This window comes from Ornithorhynchus anatinus, chromosome 2 (genome assembly GCF_004115215.2).
Source record: "Ornithorhynchus anatinus isolate Pmale09 chromosome 2, mOrnAna1.pri.v4, whole genome shotgun sequence".
NCBI classification, from domain to species: domain Eukaryota; kingdom Metazoa; phylum Chordata; class Mammalia; order Monotremata; family Ornithorhynchidae; genus Ornithorhynchus; species Ornithorhynchus anatinus.
The window spans coordinates 77943570-77965746 of record NC_041729.1 but is presented as its reverse complement, the minus strand read 5'-3'; the positions used below and the strand labels follow the sequence as shown (position 1 = coordinate 77965746).

Here is a 22177-nt window from a genome sequence, read left to right as displayed (position 1 = left end):
CCCCCTTTCTCTCTTACCTAATTCTGCACTTAGGGAAGGAGTGGGGCCTGGTGGAAAGAGTACAGAAACAGGAGTAAGAGGCCCTGAGGTCTAATCTTGGCTCTGCAACCTTGGTCAAATCACTTAACTTTTCTGTCCCTCAGTTCCCTCATTTGCAAAATGGGGGGATTCATTATCTGTCCTCCCTCCTACTCAGGCTGTCACACACACATCTGATTATCTTGTCTCTGCTCCATGGCTCAGTATAGTGTTTGGCACAAAGTAAGCACTGAAATAAAATAATAATAATTTACATATTTAACCAGTTTGAATATTTCTTTCCACACCTTAGACTGTTCTGTCCTTAAGGAAGGGTTCCTCATCTCAATAGGCATTCCACTCCCAGGACTTATTACTGTTCCTTGCGCACTCTAGATCCTTCGCAAAATATTGATGATGAAGGCTAGGATCTGAAGACTACTGGGGGTTAGAAGGCCTACATGTTTTGAGCCAGAGAACTGATGAAACATCCACAGAAGCTTGGAGAGTCCAGGAGACAAAAAAGGCATTTAGCTAATGGCGTCAAAGAAGAAATAGTCTGCCGATTTGGAAGTGATGCTCGATTGCCAACGAGTAAGTAAACTTTAAATGACCTCAAAGGAACGACATGCTTCATCCTCTTCGACTTGTCTCAACCTAAAGGAGCATAAATCAGTGTTTTAAGAAGACAAACGGATTTCTTCTCAATTCAATAATGTTACTCAATTGCGAATGAGAGGACGTCTTCAAGAACATGAAGACCATTTACGAGGAGAAAGGTAACTAGACGCTCTCTATCTCCACCAAGATCAGAATAAGGAGTCAAAGTTAAAATGCAATGTGAGGGAGTTAGTTCAAACAGAATAAAAACTGATTTCATAACAACGAAGGTTACTAAACATCGGTATTGATGACAGAGGGACATTTCAGGATCACCTTGGGAGGTCTGAAGAAATTAGGATAGAGTCTTCTCTGTCCTGGAAGGCTTAAGTAGGAAGAAAAGAGATGAAATCTCAAGTCTCAGATCACTTTCAGGACCGCGTTTTTTTGACTACAAAGAATGTCACCCATTAAGGATACTCTTGTTTGGGCTTTACTTTCTCCTTCAGAGCTAATTTGGAAGTTTTGTCACGTTCCTTTTCGTAATCCTTGAAATCATCTTTGGTATATTTCCCACCTGTTAATTTAGAAAACAAAACAGACAGCTGTTAGATCAAATACCCAAGCTCCTATAAAAATGAAAGAATGAACAGCCAATCATCTAGCTGCTTCAATATTAATTTTACACATAAAACCAGGGAAAGCTCTTTTTACGCATAGAAACATTTCATAGAGGCAGCATCAATAGTTAGTTTGCCAGTGTCCTTTTCTGATTTTAAAACATGTTGGAAAATCTTTCTGTGGGCTGCAACTTGGGGAAAAAAGCTACTGTCAGCTTATCGTACTCCTCTGTGAAAAGTGATTCTTTCCTAAGTTTAGATTTTTTTAAAAATTACAGAAAAGAGGAAAAAATAAGTGCATTCCATTCTCCAAAACCAATATCAAGGAAATGAAATCCCCACAATGCTAGTCAAATGCTGCCATCTAAAGATTCGGGCTAGCATTACAACCCCTTCCTCGCACCCACCTTCTTGCCTCGAAGTCCCTCTCACTTCATATTCAGCAAACCGCTGTTCCCCCCAACTTTCAAGGCCCTCCTGAAATGACATCTCCTTCCAGAGATCTCCCTCCATCAATTTCCATCCCCTTCAGCCACTTGGGCACTACCGTCTCTCACGTAAGCACTTGGTGACCGTTCACCATGTCTCCCAACTCTCCCAAACGCTCAGTACAACAGTGATTGATTATTATAACCGGTCTCATGTAACCGTTCACTCGGTCATATTTACTGAGTGCTTCTGTGGGCAGAGCACTGTACTAAGCGCTTGGGAGAGTACAATACAACAATAAACCAACACATTCCCTGCTCACAGTGAGTTTATGGTCTGGGGGTGGTGGGAGGGAAGGAAGACATTAATATAAATAGTGTGTACTTAGGTACTGTGGGGCGGGTAGGGGGGAAAAGCAAAGGGAGCATGTCAGAGCAATGTAGAAGGGAGTGGGAGAAAAGGAAAGGGGGCACTTAGTCAGGGAAGGCCTCTTGGAGGAGGTGTGCCTTCAATAAGGTTTTGGAGATGGGGGAGAGTATACACTAATCCTTCCCGCTATTGCTTGGAACTTATTTTAGTGTTTGTGGCCTCCTCCAGATTGTAAACTCCTCAAGGGCAGGGATCACGTCTACTGACTTTACTGAACTCTCCCAAACGCTCAGTACAACAGTGATTGATTATTATAAATAACAGATCTAAGTCAGTAGCCCGCCTAAGAACCCCTAAATTCATTTACTTGACATTGTGCCTTTATCAACACCAACATCACATCGGAGGCATGTGAAGCCAACTTAGATTCTGTTAAGTTCTAAGTAGAGGCCTGCATGCCGGGCCCGGCCCGAGGGCACGTACCTTCTGCGAAGCTGTGGGTCAGGTCAGGTAATTAGGAAAAGGATACAGACATTGGCGGAGTCGGGATAAGAACCCACAATCTCTGACTCCCAAGCCTGGGTTCTTCCCACTAAGCCACGCTGCTTCTCCACTTGATTTGACCTGTATCTATCCCAACGCTTAGAACAGAGCTTGGCACATAGTAAGTGCTTACCAGGTATCTCCTCTGTCCACGAGATCTGCTACACTTACCTTACCCACCAAAATCCTCAGAGACCCAGAGCAAGGTTGGGAGTCATTTTGGGCTCGGGACTTGGGTCCCTCTTTGGGAACGGGTGCAAAATCAAATATCTATGCGGGCCTAGTCCTAAATTACACATCCTGTGACTCAACAGCGTTGGTATTTATTAAGCACTATGTGCCAAGCACGGTGCTGAGATCTGAGGCTGCTACACGATAACCATATCCGCTGACTTGATGTCTGGAATGTAAGACAGATTCCTCACAGCGAAGGGAACTCTGAGTCTCCCCTGCCTAGTCCTGCTACTCAAATGAGGCCCGTCCGGCGGCGGTGGGAATAAGGGAAGCCACTAACGTCCTGAAGAATCAGTTGGCTAAACTCAGCTGGAGAAGCAATGCGGTCTAGTGGATAGACCACAGGCCTGGGAGTCCGAAGGACCTGGTTTCTAATCACGGACCTGCCACTTGTCAGCTCTGTGACCTTGGGTATGTCACTTCACTTCTCTGCGTCTCAGTTACCTCATCGGTAAAATGGGGATTAAGACTATGAGCCCCATGTGGGACGTGGATTGCCCAACCTGCTTAGTTTGTATCTAACCCCAGAGCTTGGTACAGTGCCTGGCACAAAGAAAGTGCTTAAAAAATACCACAAAATAAAAGTAAGTGCTGATGAAGCACTTTTTTCATCAATTTTTCCCTACCCCTCATGGAACACCAGAGAAGGGCTTGAGAACTGGCTATGCTATAGGCAGGAGTAATTCATACAGGTGTTTTCCCATTGCCAGGGAGATGTATCGGGTGATGTGCAGTTCCCATGCAGCATTCCAGTCTCCACTTGGATTTTAAATAAAAAGCGTTAAACTTAGTATATCGTCTAGACCGTAAGCTTGCTTTGGGGAGGGGACATGTCTACCAGCTCTGTTATACTGTACTCTCTCAAGTGCTTAGTACAGTGCTCTGCACAAAATAAGCACTCAATAAATATGATTGATCCTTCAAAATTGTGAAACAAGGGCACTCAAAGAGCTTTGACCCTAAGAAGCAGAGTTTCAACGATTTTGTGAGTAAATTACTACGTTACCTACTAAGTGGATATTTTAATAAATCCAAAATGTTCAAAGTATTCACCCACAAAATAAACCAAACATTATTCTTGAAGAGAAATAGGCAGGGACCAGGTTTTTCTATGTGGATGTAGCTATACATGACAGGGGTAACATTAAGAACTGTTTCGCCTATCAATTTCCATGTTCGTATTTTTCACCTCTCATACATAGCAAAATCTAAATAAAGAAATGTAATGTGAAAGTACCTTTCCCTCTCCATTTTATCTTTGCAACAGACTGGCTAAAATCTACATGAATTCTTCTGTCATCTATAAGTACATTATCCATCTTGAAGTAGGCTTTCTCACAATCTTCTTCCTATTGGCAGTTTTATAAGGAAATTTCAAAAAAAAATAAAAATTACTCAGTATACCAAAAGCAGATGTTAGCAAATTTCTGTAATTAAAATAAACCCTGATGAACAAGTCAAAGAATACATGTGATGATACCTGTAACAGTCCTGGAAACAAGATGCCCACAATCTCAGGAAGGCACAGGGCACTAGGGGCCTTCACCCTTTGAACCTACTGAAACTTGGGGTTGTGCAAAGGAGTGGAATCCCCCTCTCCACACCTCACAATTGCCATGTTATTAGAGAAGCAGCGTGGCCTCGTGGAAAGAGCTCGGGTTCCAATCCTGCTTCTGCCAAGTTCCTGCCACGTGACCTTGGGCAGGTCACTTAACTTCTCTGTGCCTCAGTTCCGTCATCTGGCAAAATGGGGATCCAATCCCTGTTCTCCCTCCTACTTAGACTGTGAGCCCATGAGGGGCCTGATGATCTTTTGTCTACCTCAGTGCTTGGCACATAATAAGCAGTTAGATACCACAATTATCATTATTACTCCACTTCCGGCAGAACCAGCAATAAATGGTGATGTCAAGTTTTTTACCGTTATTTACAATTATGATTTAATGAACATACCCGAAAAAAAGATCCAGGAAAGAAGTTTCACTCCATGATAGACTTGTGCCTCAAGCACTGTGAGAATCCCTTTCAGACTGTGAGCTCGTCGTTGGGCAGGGATTATCTCTATCTGCTGCCAAACTGTACATTCCAAGCGCTTAGTACAGTGCCCTGCACACAGTAAGCGCTCAATAAATATGACTGAATGAATGAAGCACTGAACCGGCCCAGTGTCACCAAAGAATTCCTAAGTGTCCCCACTCCTAATTAGTTGGCTGCTGCAGACAGGTTATTTGAGAAACTCAAGATCTGAAAGAAGTATTCTGGTCACAAAAAGCAAGAAAGGATTTTGCTGCATGAGGCCTTATAGTGACAAGCTCAATTAAAATAGACATCTCACTTCTAAAGTTTTAAAATTATTGCTAATTAGTGCTAATCTCTGAAGTTGTATAATCAGCAAATGAGTTAATCAGATGACACTGTGGCTCAGGGTCTGGAGAAACCCAAAGCTGGAATCCCCAAACTAAATGAGAACCTGCTTTCCCCTCCATCCAGGAGGAGGAAATTTCTGTTGATCTGTACGCATGTGAGTGTCAGAAGTTCCCACAGAGAGCCGTGCTATTTTCCAACCACATTTTGGATAGTTCCCAAAGATGACTGATTCTTTGTGGGAAACCCCTCCCTCCTAGCGCAGGAGTTAACAGTGATCGGAAGGTATCCATGTTAAGGAGTGGGCTCTTACATTCGAGCTGAAGTTTTGCAGTTGAATTTTATTTTAAACTCTTTTGGCTTTATATTGGTGGAATCACGTTGATTGCTCCTAACTTTCTAAATGTGTGTTGCTCTTTATATACCTGCTCTATTTTGAGCTTTAAGAAAATATTTATTATTTCTTTTCTTCTATAAAAAACACAGAGCCTGGGTATCTTGAGTTCTGGGCACCCACCTCTCTATCAAAAGCACATTAACAAAAGGGGGGTGGGATCCTGAAAGGTCCTCTGAGAGCAGCTACCTGCTTCGGCTTCAAGCAGGGCAAATACCGGGATTCCAACTGATCGCTGTGCCAGTTCAGGGCACCGGAACTTCCCGTTGTGGAACAGCGGTAGCTTACCAGAGGATTCTTGGGATGTTTAGCTACAAAACGTTCCCCAAATGAGTATGGAATTCGCGTGTCCCTCAGTGGCCACGCCAACTAATCTGACAAAATCACAACCACCTGGAGCGACTTCCCTCAAATCACCCCCTCATCTCTCCAGCTCCTCCTGATCCGCACATCCACCGTCACTACCTAAATGCTCTCAAAAGCTCTGCCTGCTTTCAAAGTCTACCCCCCTCTGCCTGGGCCACCAACCCCCATCCCTCCTCAAGTCCTAAAACGCATACGCCTGCCCTTCTTTCCTCCGTCACCAGCCTCATCCGCTCGCTCTGTTGGTTCCTTCCCCTGCCGCCTTAAAATGTCTCAGGTCTCCCCCATCCTAAAAAAACCTTGCACCGTTCAGAAATCATCCCATCCCCTTCCTGCCACACTCTTAGGATGGGTTGTTGATACCCGCTGCCTCTACATTCTTCTCCTCTCTTCCTGATCCTCTCCAGTCATTTCCATGTCCTTCACCCCACTGAAACTACTTTCTCCACAGTCACCAATTACCTTTTCCAACTGACTCCCTTCAATCCTATTTCTCCTCAGCCTCTCGGCTGCCTCTGACATGGTCCTCTCCTGTCTTTGCTACCTGGCTCCCACTTCTTAACTGTGGATAATAATAATAAATGGCATTTAAAAGCACCTACTACGTGTCAAGCACAAAATTAAGTGCTGGGGTAGGTACAAGGCAATCAGGTCAGACACAGTCTCTGTCACTCATCAGGTTCACAGTCTACGCAGAAGGGAGAAGAGGTACTCAATACCCATTTTAAACATGAGGAAACTGAGTCACGGGGAAGTTAAATGCCTTTCCAGGGTCATCGGCAGGCATGTGGCAGAGTCAGGATTAGAACTCAGGTCTTCTGATTCCCAGGCCCTTGCTCTTTCTAACAGACCACATTGCTAACTTGAGGCTCAGTTCTGGGTTGATCCCCTTCTCGTCTATAACTACATCCACCCTCCTACCGAGTTTGTTCGCTCCCACAGCTTCAACTCTCACCTCTAGGCAAATGACTCCCAAATCAACCTCACTCGTCATTTCCTTTGTCTCCAGGGCAACTCTCCCTGGATGTCCCTGCTGGCACCTCACGCTCAATACCTCCAAAACTGAACTCATCTTCCCTTCCAAATCCCACCATGAACTAAACTTTCCCATTACCGCTGACAACACAATCACCCTCCCTGCCTCTCAGATCTGGAATCACAGTACTTTCTTTGATTCTCCCCCTTTTTCAATGTCTGCACATCCAGCCTATCAATAAATGCAGTGTGGCTCAGTGGAAAGAGCATGGGCTTGGGAGTCAGAGGTCATGGGTTCGAATCCCACCTCTCCCACTTGTCAGCTATGTGACTGTGGGCAAGTCACCTCACTTCTCTGTGCCTCAGTTCCCTCATCTGTAAAATGGGGATGAAGACTGTGAGCCTCATGTGGGACAACCTGATTACCCTGTATCTACCCCAGCGCTTAGAACAGTGCTCTGCACATAGTAAGCACTTAACAAATACCAACATTATTATTATTATTATTAAATCCTGCTGTTGGTTCTTCCAGAATCCACAACTTTCTCACCACGCACATGGTCACCACCCTGGTCCAGGCACTTCTCATATAGCAGTTTTACTATTGCATTGGCCTCCTTGACGATCTCCCATCTCCAGTCCTTACTTCACTCTGCTGCCCCTCTAGACTGTAAGCTCACTGTGGGCAGGGAATGCGTCTACCAATTCTGTCGTATGGAACTAACCGAAGAGCTCAGTACAGTGCTCTGCACACAGTAAATGCTCAGTAAATACTGCCACTTCAGCAATTCTACCTCACTTAGGCACTAAGATACCCAGCTTCTCCTACCCTGTAGCAGTTACGGACATATCTTGAAACACCACTACTTCCTCCTACTTTTAATTCACTCAAGTATCTGGCTGTCCTGCAAGATTGTAAGCCCCCCGAGAGCAGGGATCATGGATGCTCATTAGACTGTACTCCCCCGGATGCTTAGGTTAGTGTCCTTCACCTAGCAGCTGTTCAATAAATGCAACTGACTGATTGCTGAGGATCCTGCTGGATTTGAATACGCCGGCTGAAAGAGGGGAGTCAAGCTAATGACCGAGTTGTGGGCTTGGGAGACACCAGCTGGGATTACAGCATACTCCATCAGTTCGGGCTGGAAAAAATTCCCAGCCTGGTGCAAGAAGCACACAGCCTGGACACGGATGTGGTCCTGTGGGGGGGCTGGGGTGAGGTGGCGTTAAGGAGGCACCAGGGGTAGAGCAAAAACTGTTATACGCGGTCACGGAGCAAATGCAGTTGCTCTCGTGCTCAAGTTACGTTTTCCAGGGGCCCTCTTCCTAATTCCGTGACTCCCACCGCTCATCTTTAGGACTCAGCAGAGCCCTAACGCCCCATCTCTCTGCATGCCGGCTAACAGAGCTTCTACTGGGATATTTTTCCAAATCCTCAGCTACTGGTTTAGCAGCAGAGAGACAATACTGGGAACGGTGGATGGGAGTGCCTCACTCAACACTGGCATATGAAAGAGACAAAAGTTTAACAGGACCAGAAGGCATACAAAAAAATTAATCAATGAATGTCACCTGGTGTCCTGCCCTGCATGTCACCGGTTTCCTGGTGACCAAGCTCAGTGTTACTCATTTCCCCTTTTGTTATAAGACTGTCCCGAACTAAATTATCTCAGTGACCAGACATTCAAGACTACTGACCACTCTGGCCTCAAAGCAGCAGTAACCCTGTTCGCCATGCACCCTGGAGAGCTGAAGGGCCCCAAATCACGGCACCGGTGTCTCTCCAGGCTGCAACTTTGGCGTTAGCTTGAGTCCCCTCTTTCTACCGGCATATTCCACCAGTCACCAAATCTTTCAGTTCTTTCTTGATAAGATCATCAGAATCTCCTCCATCCCGTCCAGCCAGACTGCCGTAGACGGACACAACTACTGCATCCGCATTAACCAATACTTTTCCCCATCTTCAGAGTCCTTCTAAAATGGCATCTTCTCCTCCTCCAAGCTGTCCCTGATTAACTCATTTCTTCACCCCCTACCGCAACTGCAGCGGTTCCGTGTCATCTGTGCATGAAAATACTCGACGCATTTGGGCACTCCCCCGGTAGCCCTTATGTACATATCTTTAAACTCCGCTGCCTCCCCATATGTGAAATTTATTTTAGTCCTCATCTCCCCAACTAGATTGCAAGTTCCTCGAAGGCGGCTGCTGTGTCTATTACCTCTACTGCAGTCGCTCCTTTGTACACTGCTTGGCACAGAGTGAGCACTCGAATACTAGCGATTGATTAAGATGAACTGGAATGTCCTTTTCTGAAATTCAAACTGTGGTCTGCTGGGTGATAACTCAGACTTTGACAAGATTTTTCATACTCTAAAAGAAACCTAAAATGAAAATAAGTAACAACATAAATGTACCTTTTCAAACTCAATAAAGGCGTAACAAAGAGATTCTCCTGTCTTCCAATCTCGAATAACTTCACAGCTGAAAAGTCAACAGAAGAGGGATATAAATCATATCTTGAGTCAGACACCACACCTACTCTTCAACTGACACATTCCTTTATGGGCAGCAAAACAAATGATTTTCTTAAGAAAAAAGAGGGATTATTTGAGGTGTAGCACTTCCTGTATTGATTTAACAATATCCCCATTGAGGGCAACACATCACCACAACATGCGAAAGGAAGCCTCAAATTGCCTACTCACTCTACAGTCCCAAGGTACTTACTGAAAGGATTTAGGAATAAAAGTGTTTTATGTTTATTCTTGGTTGATCAGGCAGACTAATTCAGTCAAGTCCTAAGCGACTAAATTTCTGTCTCCTGAAATTAAATTTATGTAGCAGGGTTTTTTTTAGAACTGGACTAAAACCAGTTAAAAGAAGGCATGTGTAGACTAGCTGCAAACCAAAAAAGAATTTTGCAAGGAATAAGAAGTTTATACTTTTCCTGGTATGGTTATGTTTATGGGTGATTAGGGGTGTTTTCCTCTGGGTTCCGCTAGCCAACTATTCCCTATCTCTTTCCACTGTAACTGGCCTCTGTGGAGCTTTTACAGAAGTCTGCTTTTTTATGACCTTCATACTTCTGTTTTTGTTGGGTTTGTTTTATTTCTGGGATTAAGTCTGTCTCCACTTTCAGCTTCAGGGTGTGAGAGGTTTTACACTTTGACCCTTTCCACTTCTTCCCCTGAGAACTGCACCATCTCTTTTAAATTACACTCTTTAAAGAATGGACTTCTTAATTGCAGTAAATGTAGGTGAACTTTCATCGGTACCAGCCGACCAATATGCTTTTGATTGAATCGGCTAAGGCTGATGGGTGACGCATTAATCACAGAGCTACACGAACAATTTATGCAATCTTTTCTAAATGGCTTCACAGTTAAATTTGACAATTTCTTGCAACACAAAATGATTGCAGGCTGCTCTAGTTTGGGGGAGGTTATACCGAGTGATAGCTATGCAAACTGCTATATTGGATTTCCAAAGAAGGTTATTTTAGACAAAAGAAAATTAAGGGATTCCTGAATTCACAGTGACACAATGTCATGCCTATCATCAAAATCTGTTGCTCAGCTGATCAAAATGCATCGAACACCAGCCACGAGAAACCCTTCAAATTTAATCCCTAAATCCACTTAAAGGGCTCTGCGGAAGGTAATTACAGACTGGGGAAAGACTAAATCTGGTACAAATAACCTTAATAGAACTATGTTGAAACTCGAGAATTCCAGGACAATCCAGTAAAACCGCTGCAGAAAAAATTATTTTATAACAAATTCTCCACAACAGAAAAATTAGTCACTGTGTCACTTTTGGGGATTTGCTTTAAAAATAGAGCTTGGCACAAACAACTCTCCTTTAACAAAGTCCTCCAAAACAGACCCCTTTCAATTTCCTCATAAGAAAACTTTAACTGGGGAATCAGATCCCCAAATCTACAATTAGTTATTACAGGTACGGGTACCTATCCCAGAAATCTCTAAGCAGAGAAAGAATAGGAGGGGAAGAAAGGGAATACCCAAGAACACAGTTTGGGGATTTCCCAATGCCACCAGCAAGCAAATCACTGACAGAATAGCATGCATCAGTACACAAAGGAACAGTCAGAACAGAAAGGAAACTTAGCTAGGCAATTTTATCTCTCTTTTTTCCCTGCCTTTTTATTATTATATCAAATATACATTTAATATTTACCAGACACTCCCAATCATAAACTTAGTTTACAAAATGATCAATTTAAGATTTTTTTAGAAAACTACAACTATTCATCTTTTTCTATTATTGCACTAAGGTTCAAGGAATTACCTTTTTATGGACCCAAATCTTGAGAATATTATCTCTAGGTCTTCATCCGTAGTCACAGGATTCAATTTACACACAAAAAGCACATTTTCTGGAGGTTTTATGTCTGCATCCGGTAAATCTCCCACCTAAATGACAAAGAGACAGGAGTACCAGTTCAAAATTACTTTCCTCTTTTAAATTTCTTTTATTTACACAGCAGTACATCTCCATGGCTCGACATTGCATATTTTGTGAGAGGGGTAGGAGTTCAAGAAAATAATTGAGAACAGCATTTTAACATGCAGATTTCCTCGCAGAAGAAACAAGAAATAAGTATTTGAGGTCCTCAGAACTGTTACTAGCCTTGCCTTTTTATTTTTCCATCTTCCACATCCTTACTCAGCTTTGACCTCTTCAATTTCCAGAAACCTTGATTTTTGGACAAACCACTCTGTTTGTTTCTTATGGATGATAACCCCTGAGGAAACAGTACTAGGCAGGGACATTGCCATGATGAAAGTCCTAGTTTGACTCCCTAATAGACAACCATTTTTTGGTATTTAAAAAAAAAAAAAACAACCCACAAAAGCAGGTCCGTTCACCGCTGCCATCCATTTGTTTAACATACTTATACATTAGTAAGCAAGCGCTTACTGGGTGTCAACCACTGTTCTAAACTCTGTGGTAGATGTCCCATAATCAGGCCAGATACTGTTCCTGTACAACATGAGGCTCATGGTCAAAGTAGGAAGGAGAACAGGTCCTGAATGCCCCTCTTTGCAGTTTAGGAAACTGAGGCATAGAGAAGTGAGTTGGCCAAAGTCACGCAGCAGGCAAGTGGTGGAGTCGGAATTAAAACCTAGCTCCCAGGCCCACTAGGCCGCCCTGCTTCTCAACTGAAGCCAAAATAGCTTACTACTTCCATAGGGTTAGACCCCTTCGTATTAGGGCCCCGGGCAGCTACAATAGGCCAACGCTGGGTAGAGGAGAAACGAGAAGCGCCTGCTCCTTGGCTCTTCCACCCACTACAGTTTACTCCTTCACTACCGTCACTCAGGAACACAGTTGTTCCAGAACGGGTTTGGAGCAGTGGCCACGGATCATGCCCGGATGCCGGGGGAACCGGGGAAGGGCGGGTACCTACCGTTACCTCTTCATTATTTTCACAACTCTGTCTCTAAACTCTCTTCAAAACTTCATACGGTTCCTCGTTACTCTAGTTAAAAATCTTCAAGTTGAAACAGAGTGACCTATTTTTGAATAAGCTTCCTGGTCACCCAGGATGGTATGATGCAACCTCGGTACTCTATGAATACGTGTTGTCTCAGTGAGTTCAGTCGAAAGACGGGCCTGCCTCGGGACCTGTTTTATCTCACACTTTAGGTTCTTTGGAACGTGTCTGACAACCTGGAAGTAAAAAAATTGAAGGCTGCGGTGCATGTACCTCTCAACTGTGTGTATGGGGGGGTGGCACTGTCATGTAAACATATGAGGTGCATTTAGAGGGGCACAAATCTCCCTCCTCATAAAGAGGGAAGGCGGGGGCTTTAAGTCCTACTGTATGTATGCCTATTCAGTAATACAAACTGGACAAAAAATTCTCTTACCATTTCCAAAAGAATAGCCTGGGTTTTTGCCTCTTTCTCTGCCATGATTTCTTCCACTTCTTCAACAGACTTGCCTTTGAAATCATCGATCTCTTCATCTGCTCCGATTCGGCCGCTCTACAAGACAAAAGGCACTTTAAAAATAACAGAGTGCACTCCGGAGGGAATTTTCTCAAGCCCTTCCTATATCATTTGGGCCTTGAGATATCAGCTCTAACTTAGGAATCTTGGAATTTAAGTTTCTCCCTCCAAAAAGTCAACAAAAACTATCATCAAGGGTAATGGTAACCAAACATAAAACGGTGTTACTACTGCAGAAAGCCCATGATACCGTCGTACCTGCAAGACTGCATGCAGCTCTCGTCACCCCATCTTAGGTAGGACATAAGGATGCTGGAAAAAGAACAGAGAGGGGCACCTAAAACTAAGAACTTCCTCTTGGTGAGGATATTAACTATAGTGTGTCAGGCTGGAAATGGGAGTAGGAGACAGCACTGAAATATACTCTACAATGAAAGGAGTGCACTGAGCCAATGGAATTTTTTGTATTTTTTTGTTTTTCTGGTATTTTAAAGCACTTATTCTTGCCCCAGGTACTGTATTAAGCACTGGGGTAGACACAAGCTAATCAGGTTGGACACAGTCCCCATCCCAAATGGTGCTCACAGTCTTAATCCCCATTTTACAGAGGAGGTAACTGAGGTCCAGAGAAGTGAAGTGACTTGCCCAAGGTCACACAGCAGACCAGTGGCAGAACTGGGATTAGAAGCCAGGTCCTTCTGACTCTCGGGTCTATGCTCTATCCCGTAGGCCACGCTACTTCTTTCTGTTTGTAGTCCACCAAACCCCTCGATTCCAGAACTAAGCTTTCCCATGACAGCTTAACGGTGACACTTCTAACTAACAAAGGTCACTCTCCAAACAGCAGAAGTAAGAGCAGGGAATGTGTTAACACAGAAATTTATCTGATACCCAGGCTTGGTCCCAAACTGGTATCCCTGTGATCTAATTGAACAACTTGGGTGGAATTTGGGGGAGGGCCTGGTGAAAAGGAAGGTCTGTCTCCATGAGGTGGAGTATGGAGGGGAGAAACGGTGGAAAAACAGGGAAATATGAGTAAACAACCAAAGTCTTTAGCAGGGAAAGGTGGCCCCAGAAGGCTTTAAATTTCAAGCCTCCCTAGTTAGCAAATGAACAGAGTTAATTACAACAGGGCTTGTAGGAAAAGACAAAAGACCACACCAAAAAAATACTTTAGCCACAGTAGCCTCAACTTAGTGACTGCCCACGATAACATTAATCCTTAAAAGGTATTACTTACATTTAATTGCTCCTTGGTGGGATCTGGTGAGCGATCAGGAATTGGTAAACCGGGTGGGTCATCAAATGGGTCATCTAGAATCACTGTATGGTTGATCCTTCGAATCAAATTCAGAGAGAACATTGGATTACGTTGCTTATATTAAATATTTTGATATTACAAAATGTTTCTACACTTAAAAAAGCAATGACAAAAACCTACTCCATAATCTGCAACGGAGTTTGCTTCAAAGGCTCTCGGCATATATAACAACTGGGAGAAATGATCATTCTACCTCATTTTGCGCTTTAAAGTGCCTTTACCAGTGTTTAGAACAGAGCTTGGCACATAGGAAGCGCTTAAGAAATACCGTCATTATTAAAGAAAAAAAATAAGTCTTGAAACAATTGGTTTCTCTTCCTATTTCTCCAGTCCCTTCCATGTCCTTCCTCTCACCCCTCGGATTCTCAACAATCAAATAATTATATTTTCCTTTCACAGTTAAAAACAGATTAATGCTAAAAGAGTGAACAAATTCTTGGATTCTCTTTCAACGATTACAGTAATTCCCTATTGGCTTCACTGAGTTTAATAATATTCATAATTGTGGTATTTGGTAAGCACTTATGTGCCCAGCACTGTACTAAGCACTATGGTAGATGCAAGACAATCAGGTCCCACGTGGGGCTCAGAGTCTAAGCAGGAGGGAGAACAGGCAAAAACGAATCTCCATTTCACAGAAGAGGGAGCCAGGATTAGAACTCAGGTCCTCTAACTCCCAGATCGGTACTTTTATAATAATAATAATTAATAATTATGGTATTTGTTAAGCGCTTACTATGTGCAGAGCACTGTTCTAAGCGCTGGGGTAGATACAGGGTAATCAGAGTGTCCCACGTGGGGCTCACATTTTTTAATCCCCATTTTACAGATGAGGTCACTGAGGCACAGAGAGGTTAAGTGACTTGCCCAAGGTCACACAGCTGGCAAGTGGTGGAGCTGGGATTAGAACCCACGACCTCTGACTCCCAAGCCCGGGCTCTTTCCACACTAGGCCATGCTTCTTCTCCTTTCCTTCCCTTTTACTGATAATAATAATAATACTAGCATTTAAGCACTTATGTGCAAGGCAAGCTGTTATCAATGTCAAATTCTTAAAAATACTCCAATAGAGAGGACGATCATTAATTACGACTGCACTTGTAAAAAGGAGCTGCTGATAGTCCCGTAAAGATATAACACTTTTTTCATTTAATAAATCCTTTAGAAATGTCAAGCAATCATTCCTAAAGTATAAAAATATATCAGGAAATGGTAGTAAAAGTGAACTTACCTTATGTCCTGGTAAGGTACAAATTCCTTATCAACAAAGGTCTCATTTATTTTCATCAGTACATCCATGCCTTCCGTGACCTCACCAAACACTGTGTGTACACCATCAAGGTAATCAAGGTTTTCCCCCGTAGTAATAAGAAACTACAAGAACATGGAATTCATATAGTAATTTTTAAAAAAATGTATACACTTCTGCCAAAGCTTTTCGTGACGAATCCACAAAAACCAACGGGACCGTTTCAGGCTCTTGAGTCCAACCCGATTCGCTTGTATCCGCCCTGGTGCTCGGTACAGTGCCCGGCACGCAGTAAGCGCTCAACAAATACAAATACCGTTTTTATAACCGCACCGCTATTAATCTCAGTTATTGCCCTACCTGAGACCCATGTTGATCGCTGCCATTGTTCACCATTGACACGGTGCCCTTTTTCTTGTGCTTAATTCGTGGCACTTTTTCTGCTTCAAAAAAACTGGCCTGATCACCGTACAGTTTGCTGAAAATAGAAACAACAAAAATTAGACACGGACCTAAGCAGCAGAGAAGCTCTCTTGTTCAAAAGACTCTGAGAGACCCATGGTTGCGGTGAGAGCAGCTTCGGAGTTTCCAATCAATTATTCAGTGGTGTTTTCTAAGTCCTAACTACGCACAGGGTACCGTAGGAAACACTCACGTGCTTCTGCTGACCCACCTCTGGTATCTGTTAAGCGCTTACCATGTGCAGAGCACTGTTCTAAGCGCTGGGGGAGATACAGGGTCATCAGGTTGTCCCACGTGAGCCTCGCAGTCTTCACCCCCATTGTATAGACGAGGTCCCTGAGGCACAGAGAAGTGACTCGCCCACAGTCACACAGCTGACGAGTGGCAGCGCTGGGATTCGAACCCACGACCTCTGACTCCCAAGCCCGGGCTCTTTCCACTGAGCTACGCTGCTTCTCTGGCAAGTCTCCCTAGAGATCACACCGATCCCAGAAGACCAGGAAGAAGCCCAGCAACAAGGCACAGGAGGAGAAAAGAATACAAATTCCTGCTGCCGTGCCAACCCTGCAACTCAGGTCCACAACGTTTTGTGCAGTAGGGTGTACCCAGAGACACGACCTCAACGACTATGAGCCCGTCATTGGGCAGGGACGGTCTCTCTCTGTTGCCCAATTGTAATAATAATAATAATAATAATAATGTTGGCATTTGTTAAGCGCTTACTATGTGCAGAGCACTGTTCTAAGCGCTGGGGTAGATACAGGGGAATCTACCCGAGGCTCACAGTTAATCCCCATTTGACAGATGAGGGAACTGAGGCACAGAGAAGTGAAGTGACTTGCCCACAGTCACACAGCTGACAAGGGGCAGAGCCGGGAGTCGAACCCATGACCTCTGACTCCGAAGCCCAGGCTCCTTCCCCTGAGCCACGCTGCTTCTCATTCCAATTGTACATTCCAAGCGCTTAGTACAGTGCTCTGCACATAGTAAGCGCTCAATAAATACTACTGAATGAACAACTATTAGATTAGACAGGTTCTAGAATGAAAATTGCCTGACTCGACAAATGCAGTAATGAGAATTAGATTCCTAAATCGACAAATACCAGGCAACAGCTCCTTCAAAAACATTTATGATAATTAATAATAAAGGGTTTCTTTTGTGCGACGCACTGTACGAAGCTGTCTCCCCCCTAGACTCCACGCTTGTCACGGGCAGGGAATACGCACGCTAATTCTGTTGTCTTCTACTCTCCCAAGCGCTTAGTACGGTGCTCTGCACGTAGTAAGCGCTCAATACCTACTACTGATTGATCGATCGATCGATCGATGAAGGGCTGGGGTAGATACAAGTTAATCGGGTCGGACACAATCCCGGCACCGCATGGGGCTCGCAATCTAAATAAGGATGCTGAATTAAATTGTCCCTCTAACGCTCCGTATTTATTTTAAAGACAAAATCTAAACTAGTCCATTTACATGGATCAGATTCAATGACATTTTCTGGCGAACCAAGATGGGAAGCACAATTATTCCTGGATCAGCGCACGGGAGTTTCCACATCCAGGCCCCTAAAAAAACAGATATCACGGTCGGGCAGAGGAGGACGGGGCCAGCACCTGCCCGGCTTCGGGACCTGAAAGCCCCGATTCCGATGCTCTGAAGTTCAGGGTTTAAAGGCAGGGAAGGCGAGACATGGGGTCCCCGGTGCAGAACGGGGACAACCGCAGGAGCAGCGAGGCCTCAGTGAAAAGAGGACGGGCCTGAGGGTGGTCAGGGGGCCTGGGTTCTAATCCCGGCTCCGCCACTCACTTGTCTGCCGTGTGTGACCGTGGATGCCTAACTTCTCCGGGCCTCGGTTTCCTCATCTGCAAAACTGGAATTAAATCCTACTCCCTACTCAGACTGCGAGCCCCATGTGACACAGGGACGGTGCCCCATCTGATTGTCTTGTAATTACCCCAGAGTTTAGCGCAGTGCTTGGCATAAAGTGCTTAACAAATACCATTAAAAAAAAACAGAACTGTACATGACTCAGGAAGGGAAGTCTCTGGAATCCCGGGGGTGGGGAAAGCTCCGACTCAGGATAAATATTCATTCGTTAGTATTTACTGAGCCCTTATTATGTGCTCAATATAGTATTTATTGAATACTTACAGTAAATAAATTAATAAATTAGTATTTATTGAGGGCTTACAGAGCACTGTCCTAAGCGCTTGGAATGGACAATTCGGCAACAGATAGAGACCATCCTGGCCCAACAGGGATAGGGAGGCAACACTCCTAGGGCAGGACACCCACACAGCAAGTACACTTGACGGATGATCGGGGGGTAAACTGACATGTCTGAAGGGCATGTTTAATCCGATTAGACCGTGAGCCCGTCAAAGGGCAGGGATTGTCTCTATCTGTTACCCATTTGTCCATTCCAAGCACTTAGTACAGTGCTCTGCACATGGTAAGCGCTCAATAAATGCTACTGAATAAAATAAACACTACTGAATGAATGTTTTGATCCAGGCTGTCACTGGATGGCCAGGGGTTCAATTTTTCATGCCCGTCAGCAGGGTGTTACACATACTTCTGCCACAAGAAAGTAAATTCAGATACAGCGTCTAACATTTCTTCCGTCGGCCGCCTCGAAGCCAAATTCCACTTACCAAAACACTGACTCGCCTCCTCGCCCCGTCCCCAGAGGGTCACCGGTTTGAATGATAAAATCTCTCTGCAAAGGGAGGTGACAAATTAGCTGATGTCCGGGGTCCCAAGGCAGACGCCCGCAGAGACACGTTACCAACTTACCTGTACATTATGAATCAGGCAGTAGTTGTAATATTTTATTTTGCACAACTTCAGGAAATTCAAACAAGCTGGAAGAAAATTAGGACATTTTAAGGAACCACCGTTGTCAAGGAAAAATCTGGTACACACTAAAATACGGAGAATCTGCTCTCTATATTACTGTGAAAATGGCCAACGCATACATAACGATAGGAGTAATAATAATAATGTTGGTATCCGTTAAGCGCTTACTACGTGCAGAGCACTGTTCTAAGTGCTGGGGGAGATACAGGGTCATCAGCTTGGCCCACGTGAGGCTCACAGTCTTAATCCACATTTTACAGATGAGGTCACTGAGGCCCAGAGAAGTGAAGTGACTTGCCCACAGTCACACAGCCAACAAGTGGCAGAGCGGGAATTCGAACCCGTGACCTTCTCACTCCCAGGCCCCGGCTCTTGCCACTGAGCCATGCTGCTTCTCAATAATGTTGGTATTTGTTAAGCGCTTATTAATAATAATAATAAGGTTGGCATTTGTTAAGCACTTACTATGTGCAGAGCACTGTTCTAAGCGCTGGGGTAGATACAGGGTAATCAGGTTGTCCTACGTGAGGCTCACAGTTATTCCCCATTTTACAGATGGGGTAACTGAGGCCCGGAGAAGTGAAGTGACTTGCCCACAGTCACACAGCCGACAAGTGGCAGAGCCGGAATTCGAACCCGTGACCTTCTCACTCCCAGGCCCCGGCTCTTGCCACTGAGCCACGCTGCTTCTCACTGAGCCACGCTGCTTACTATGTGCAGACCACTGATCTAAGCGCTGGGGTAGATACAGGGGCATCAGGTTGTCTCACGTGAGGCTCACAGTCTTCACCTCATTTTACAGATGGGGTAACTGAGGCACAGTGAAGTGACTTGCCCACCGTCGCACAGCCGACTAGTGGCAGAGTCGGCATTCGAACCCGTGACCTTCTCACTCCCAGGCCCCGGCTCTTGCCACTGAGCCACGCTGCTTCTCCTAGTAAACGCGGAGACCCAAACACGGGGCCAGGCCGGTGGCCGCCCACACGGCAAACCGCACACGGTTCTTGTGGACAGGGACCAGATCCCGTGTTTCTGTTGGGACCTAGTGGACGGAACCCGGGCCTGGGTTCTAATCCCGACTCTGCCGTATCGCCCGCTGGGTCACCTTGGGCAAGTCGTTAACTTCTCGGTGCTCAGTTTCCTCAGTGGTTCGACGGGGCCTCGAAACCCGTTCTTCCTCCCACTTCCCATGTAGCACGGAGACCGGGTCTGACCTGATTAATAATGCTGGTATTTGTTAAGCGCTTACTAGGTGCCGAGCACTGTTCTAAGCACTGGGGTACACACAAGGGAATCAGGTTGTCCCAAGTGGGGCTCACAGTCTTAATCCCCATTTTACAGATGAGGTAACTGAGGCACCGAGAAGTGAAGTGACTTGCCCAAAGTCACCCAGCTGACAAGTGGCCAAGCCGGGATTCGAACCCATGACCTCTGACTCCAAAGCCCGTGCTCTTTCCACTGAGCCACGCTGCTTCTCTAGACCGCCAGCCCTTCGTCGGGCAAGGAGGGTCTCTATCTGTTGCCGAATTGTCCATTCTAAGCGCTTAGTACAGTGCTCTGCACACCGTAAGCGCTCAATAAATATGATCGAATGATTATCTGCATTGGCTCCAACTCTTGGTGTAGTGCTTGGCATTCATTCAATAGTATTTATTGAGCGCCTACTATGTGCAGAGCACTGTACTACGCGCTTGGAATGAACAAGTCGGCAACAGACAGAGACAGTCCCTGCCCACCGACGGGCTTACAGTCACACAGTGTGCACTCAAGCACCAAACAATAATAATAATGTCGGTATCTGTTAAGCGCTTACTCTGTGCCGAGCACTGTTCTAAGCGCTGGGGGAGCTACAGGAGAATGAGGTTGTCCCACGTGAGGCTCACAGTCTTCATCCCCCATTTTCCAGATGAGGTCACTGAGGCCCAGAGAAGTGAAGTGACTCGCTTACAGTCCCGCAGCTGACATGGGGCGGAGCCGGGATTCGAACCCGCGACCTCTGACTCCCCAGCCCGGGCTCTTGCCACTGAGCCACACAGGAAGCGCTCAATAAATATAATTGAATGAATTGAATGATTTGTTTTGCTGTCTCCCCCGTTTAGACTGTGAGCCCGCCACTGGGCAGTGAAGGTCTCCCTCTGGGGCCCAACTGTCCATGCCAAGCGCCTAGCATGAGCAGTGCTCTGCCCATAACAGGCGCTCAATAAATACGATCGAATTGTATTACTTTAGTTGTCTGTCTGTCTCCCCCCTCTTCAGGACTGTGAGCCCGTCACTGGGCAGGCTCCGTGGCCCCACTGTCGGTGCCAAGCGCTTAGCACAGTGCCCCGCATATAGCTGGCGCTCAATAAATACGACGGACCGAATGAACTGAAGGATTTGTTTCGGGGCCTGTCTCCCCCGCCCTTCTAGACGGTGAGCCCGTTGGGGGCAGGGATTATCTCTATTTCTGGCCCATTTGGCCCTTCCAAGCGCTTAGCACAGTGCTCTGCACCCAGTGGGCGCTCAATCAATACGATGGCATGACTATCGACTCTGTGTTGCTGCCTCCCCCATTTAGACTGTGAGCCCGTCGTTGGGCAGATACGGTCTCTCTTGGTGGCCCAACTGTCCCTGCCAGGCGCTTAGCCCAGTAGGAAGCGCTCAAGCAATAGGATGGAACGACGCCTCGTTTGGCTCTGCCGGTTCCCTCCCGCTTTTCGAGTGCGAGCCGGTCCTGGGGCAGGTTCGGTCTCTCTGCGTCCCCACTGTCGGTGCCCAGCGCTTAGCCCAGTGCGGCGCAGAGGGTGAGCGTGCCGTCCCCCGCACGACCGGAGGCCCGGCCGAGCTCCGGGGTGTGGGGCGGGGCGCCCGGGCGGGCTCCTCCTCACCTCGGGGCCGCTCCTCGCTGTACAAGTCGACGACGAGGTCGCCCAGGGTGGTCTCCAGCAGCACCGCCATGGCCGCCCCCGCCGGCCGCCCGTCCCCTTACGTCACCTCGGCGCGACGCCGGCCCGCCGCGCGTCATCCCCCGCGCGACGCCGCCGCCGCCGCCGCCGCCTCCCCGGGACGTCACCCCCGCGCGACGCCATCTCGCCCGAACGTCACCCCCGCGCGACGCCGCCGCGCCTGCGCAGGCCGCCCGGCCCCCGCCCCCGCAGAAGGGTGGCGGACGGGGGAGGGGAGGGGCGGGGGGGACGGGGCGGGGGGGGCCCCTAGCGGCGCTCCCCGGGGCTGCAGCCCGGTAGTGGCTCAGGCCCTCACTGGCTTTCTCTGCTTCCTAATTATATATTATATTGTATCGTATTGTATTATATCATGTTAGAGTATATAATGTTGTAGTATATTATATTGTATTGTGTTATATTATTATGTTGTAGTATATTATGTTGTCGTATATTATATTATCTTATAGTATAT

The 22177-nt window shown here is 46.0% G+C and overlaps 1 protein-coding gene across 2 annotated transcripts in view; it reads right to left on the bottom strand.

Moving 5' to 3' along the window:
* Positions 1 to 21748, bottom strand: part of PPIL4 (peptidylprolyl isomerase like 4) — a 36480-nt gene extending 14732 nt beyond the window's left edge. For both annotated transcript variants that reach the window (XM_029054466.1, XM_029054473.1), the window contains exons 1-11: positions 21649 to 21748; positions 18719 to 18786; positions 18577 to 18641; positions 15816 to 15933; positions 15438 to 15580; positions 14126 to 14222; positions 12805 to 12921; positions 11219 to 11343; positions 9325 to 9391; positions 4051 to 4162; positions 1099 to 1195 (exon numbers count right to left, since the gene is read on the bottom strand). In XM_029054466.1, the coding sequence (XP_028910299.1) occupies positions 1099 to 1195; positions 4051 to 4162; positions 9325 to 9391; positions 11219 to 11343; positions 12805 to 12921; positions 14126 to 14222; positions 15438 to 15580; positions 15816 to 15933; positions 18577 to 18641; positions 18719 to 18786; positions 21649 to 21718 (1079 nt within the window). In that variant the 5' untranslated portion in view covers positions 21719 to 21748. The remainder of the gene's footprint in view (positions 1 to 1098; positions 1196 to 4050; positions 4163 to 9324; positions 9392 to 11218; positions 11344 to 12804; positions 12922 to 14125; positions 14223 to 15437; positions 15581 to 15815; positions 15934 to 18576; positions 18642 to 18718; positions 18787 to 21648) is intronic.
* Between the last annotated feature and the right edge of the window lie 429 nt (positions 21749 to 22177).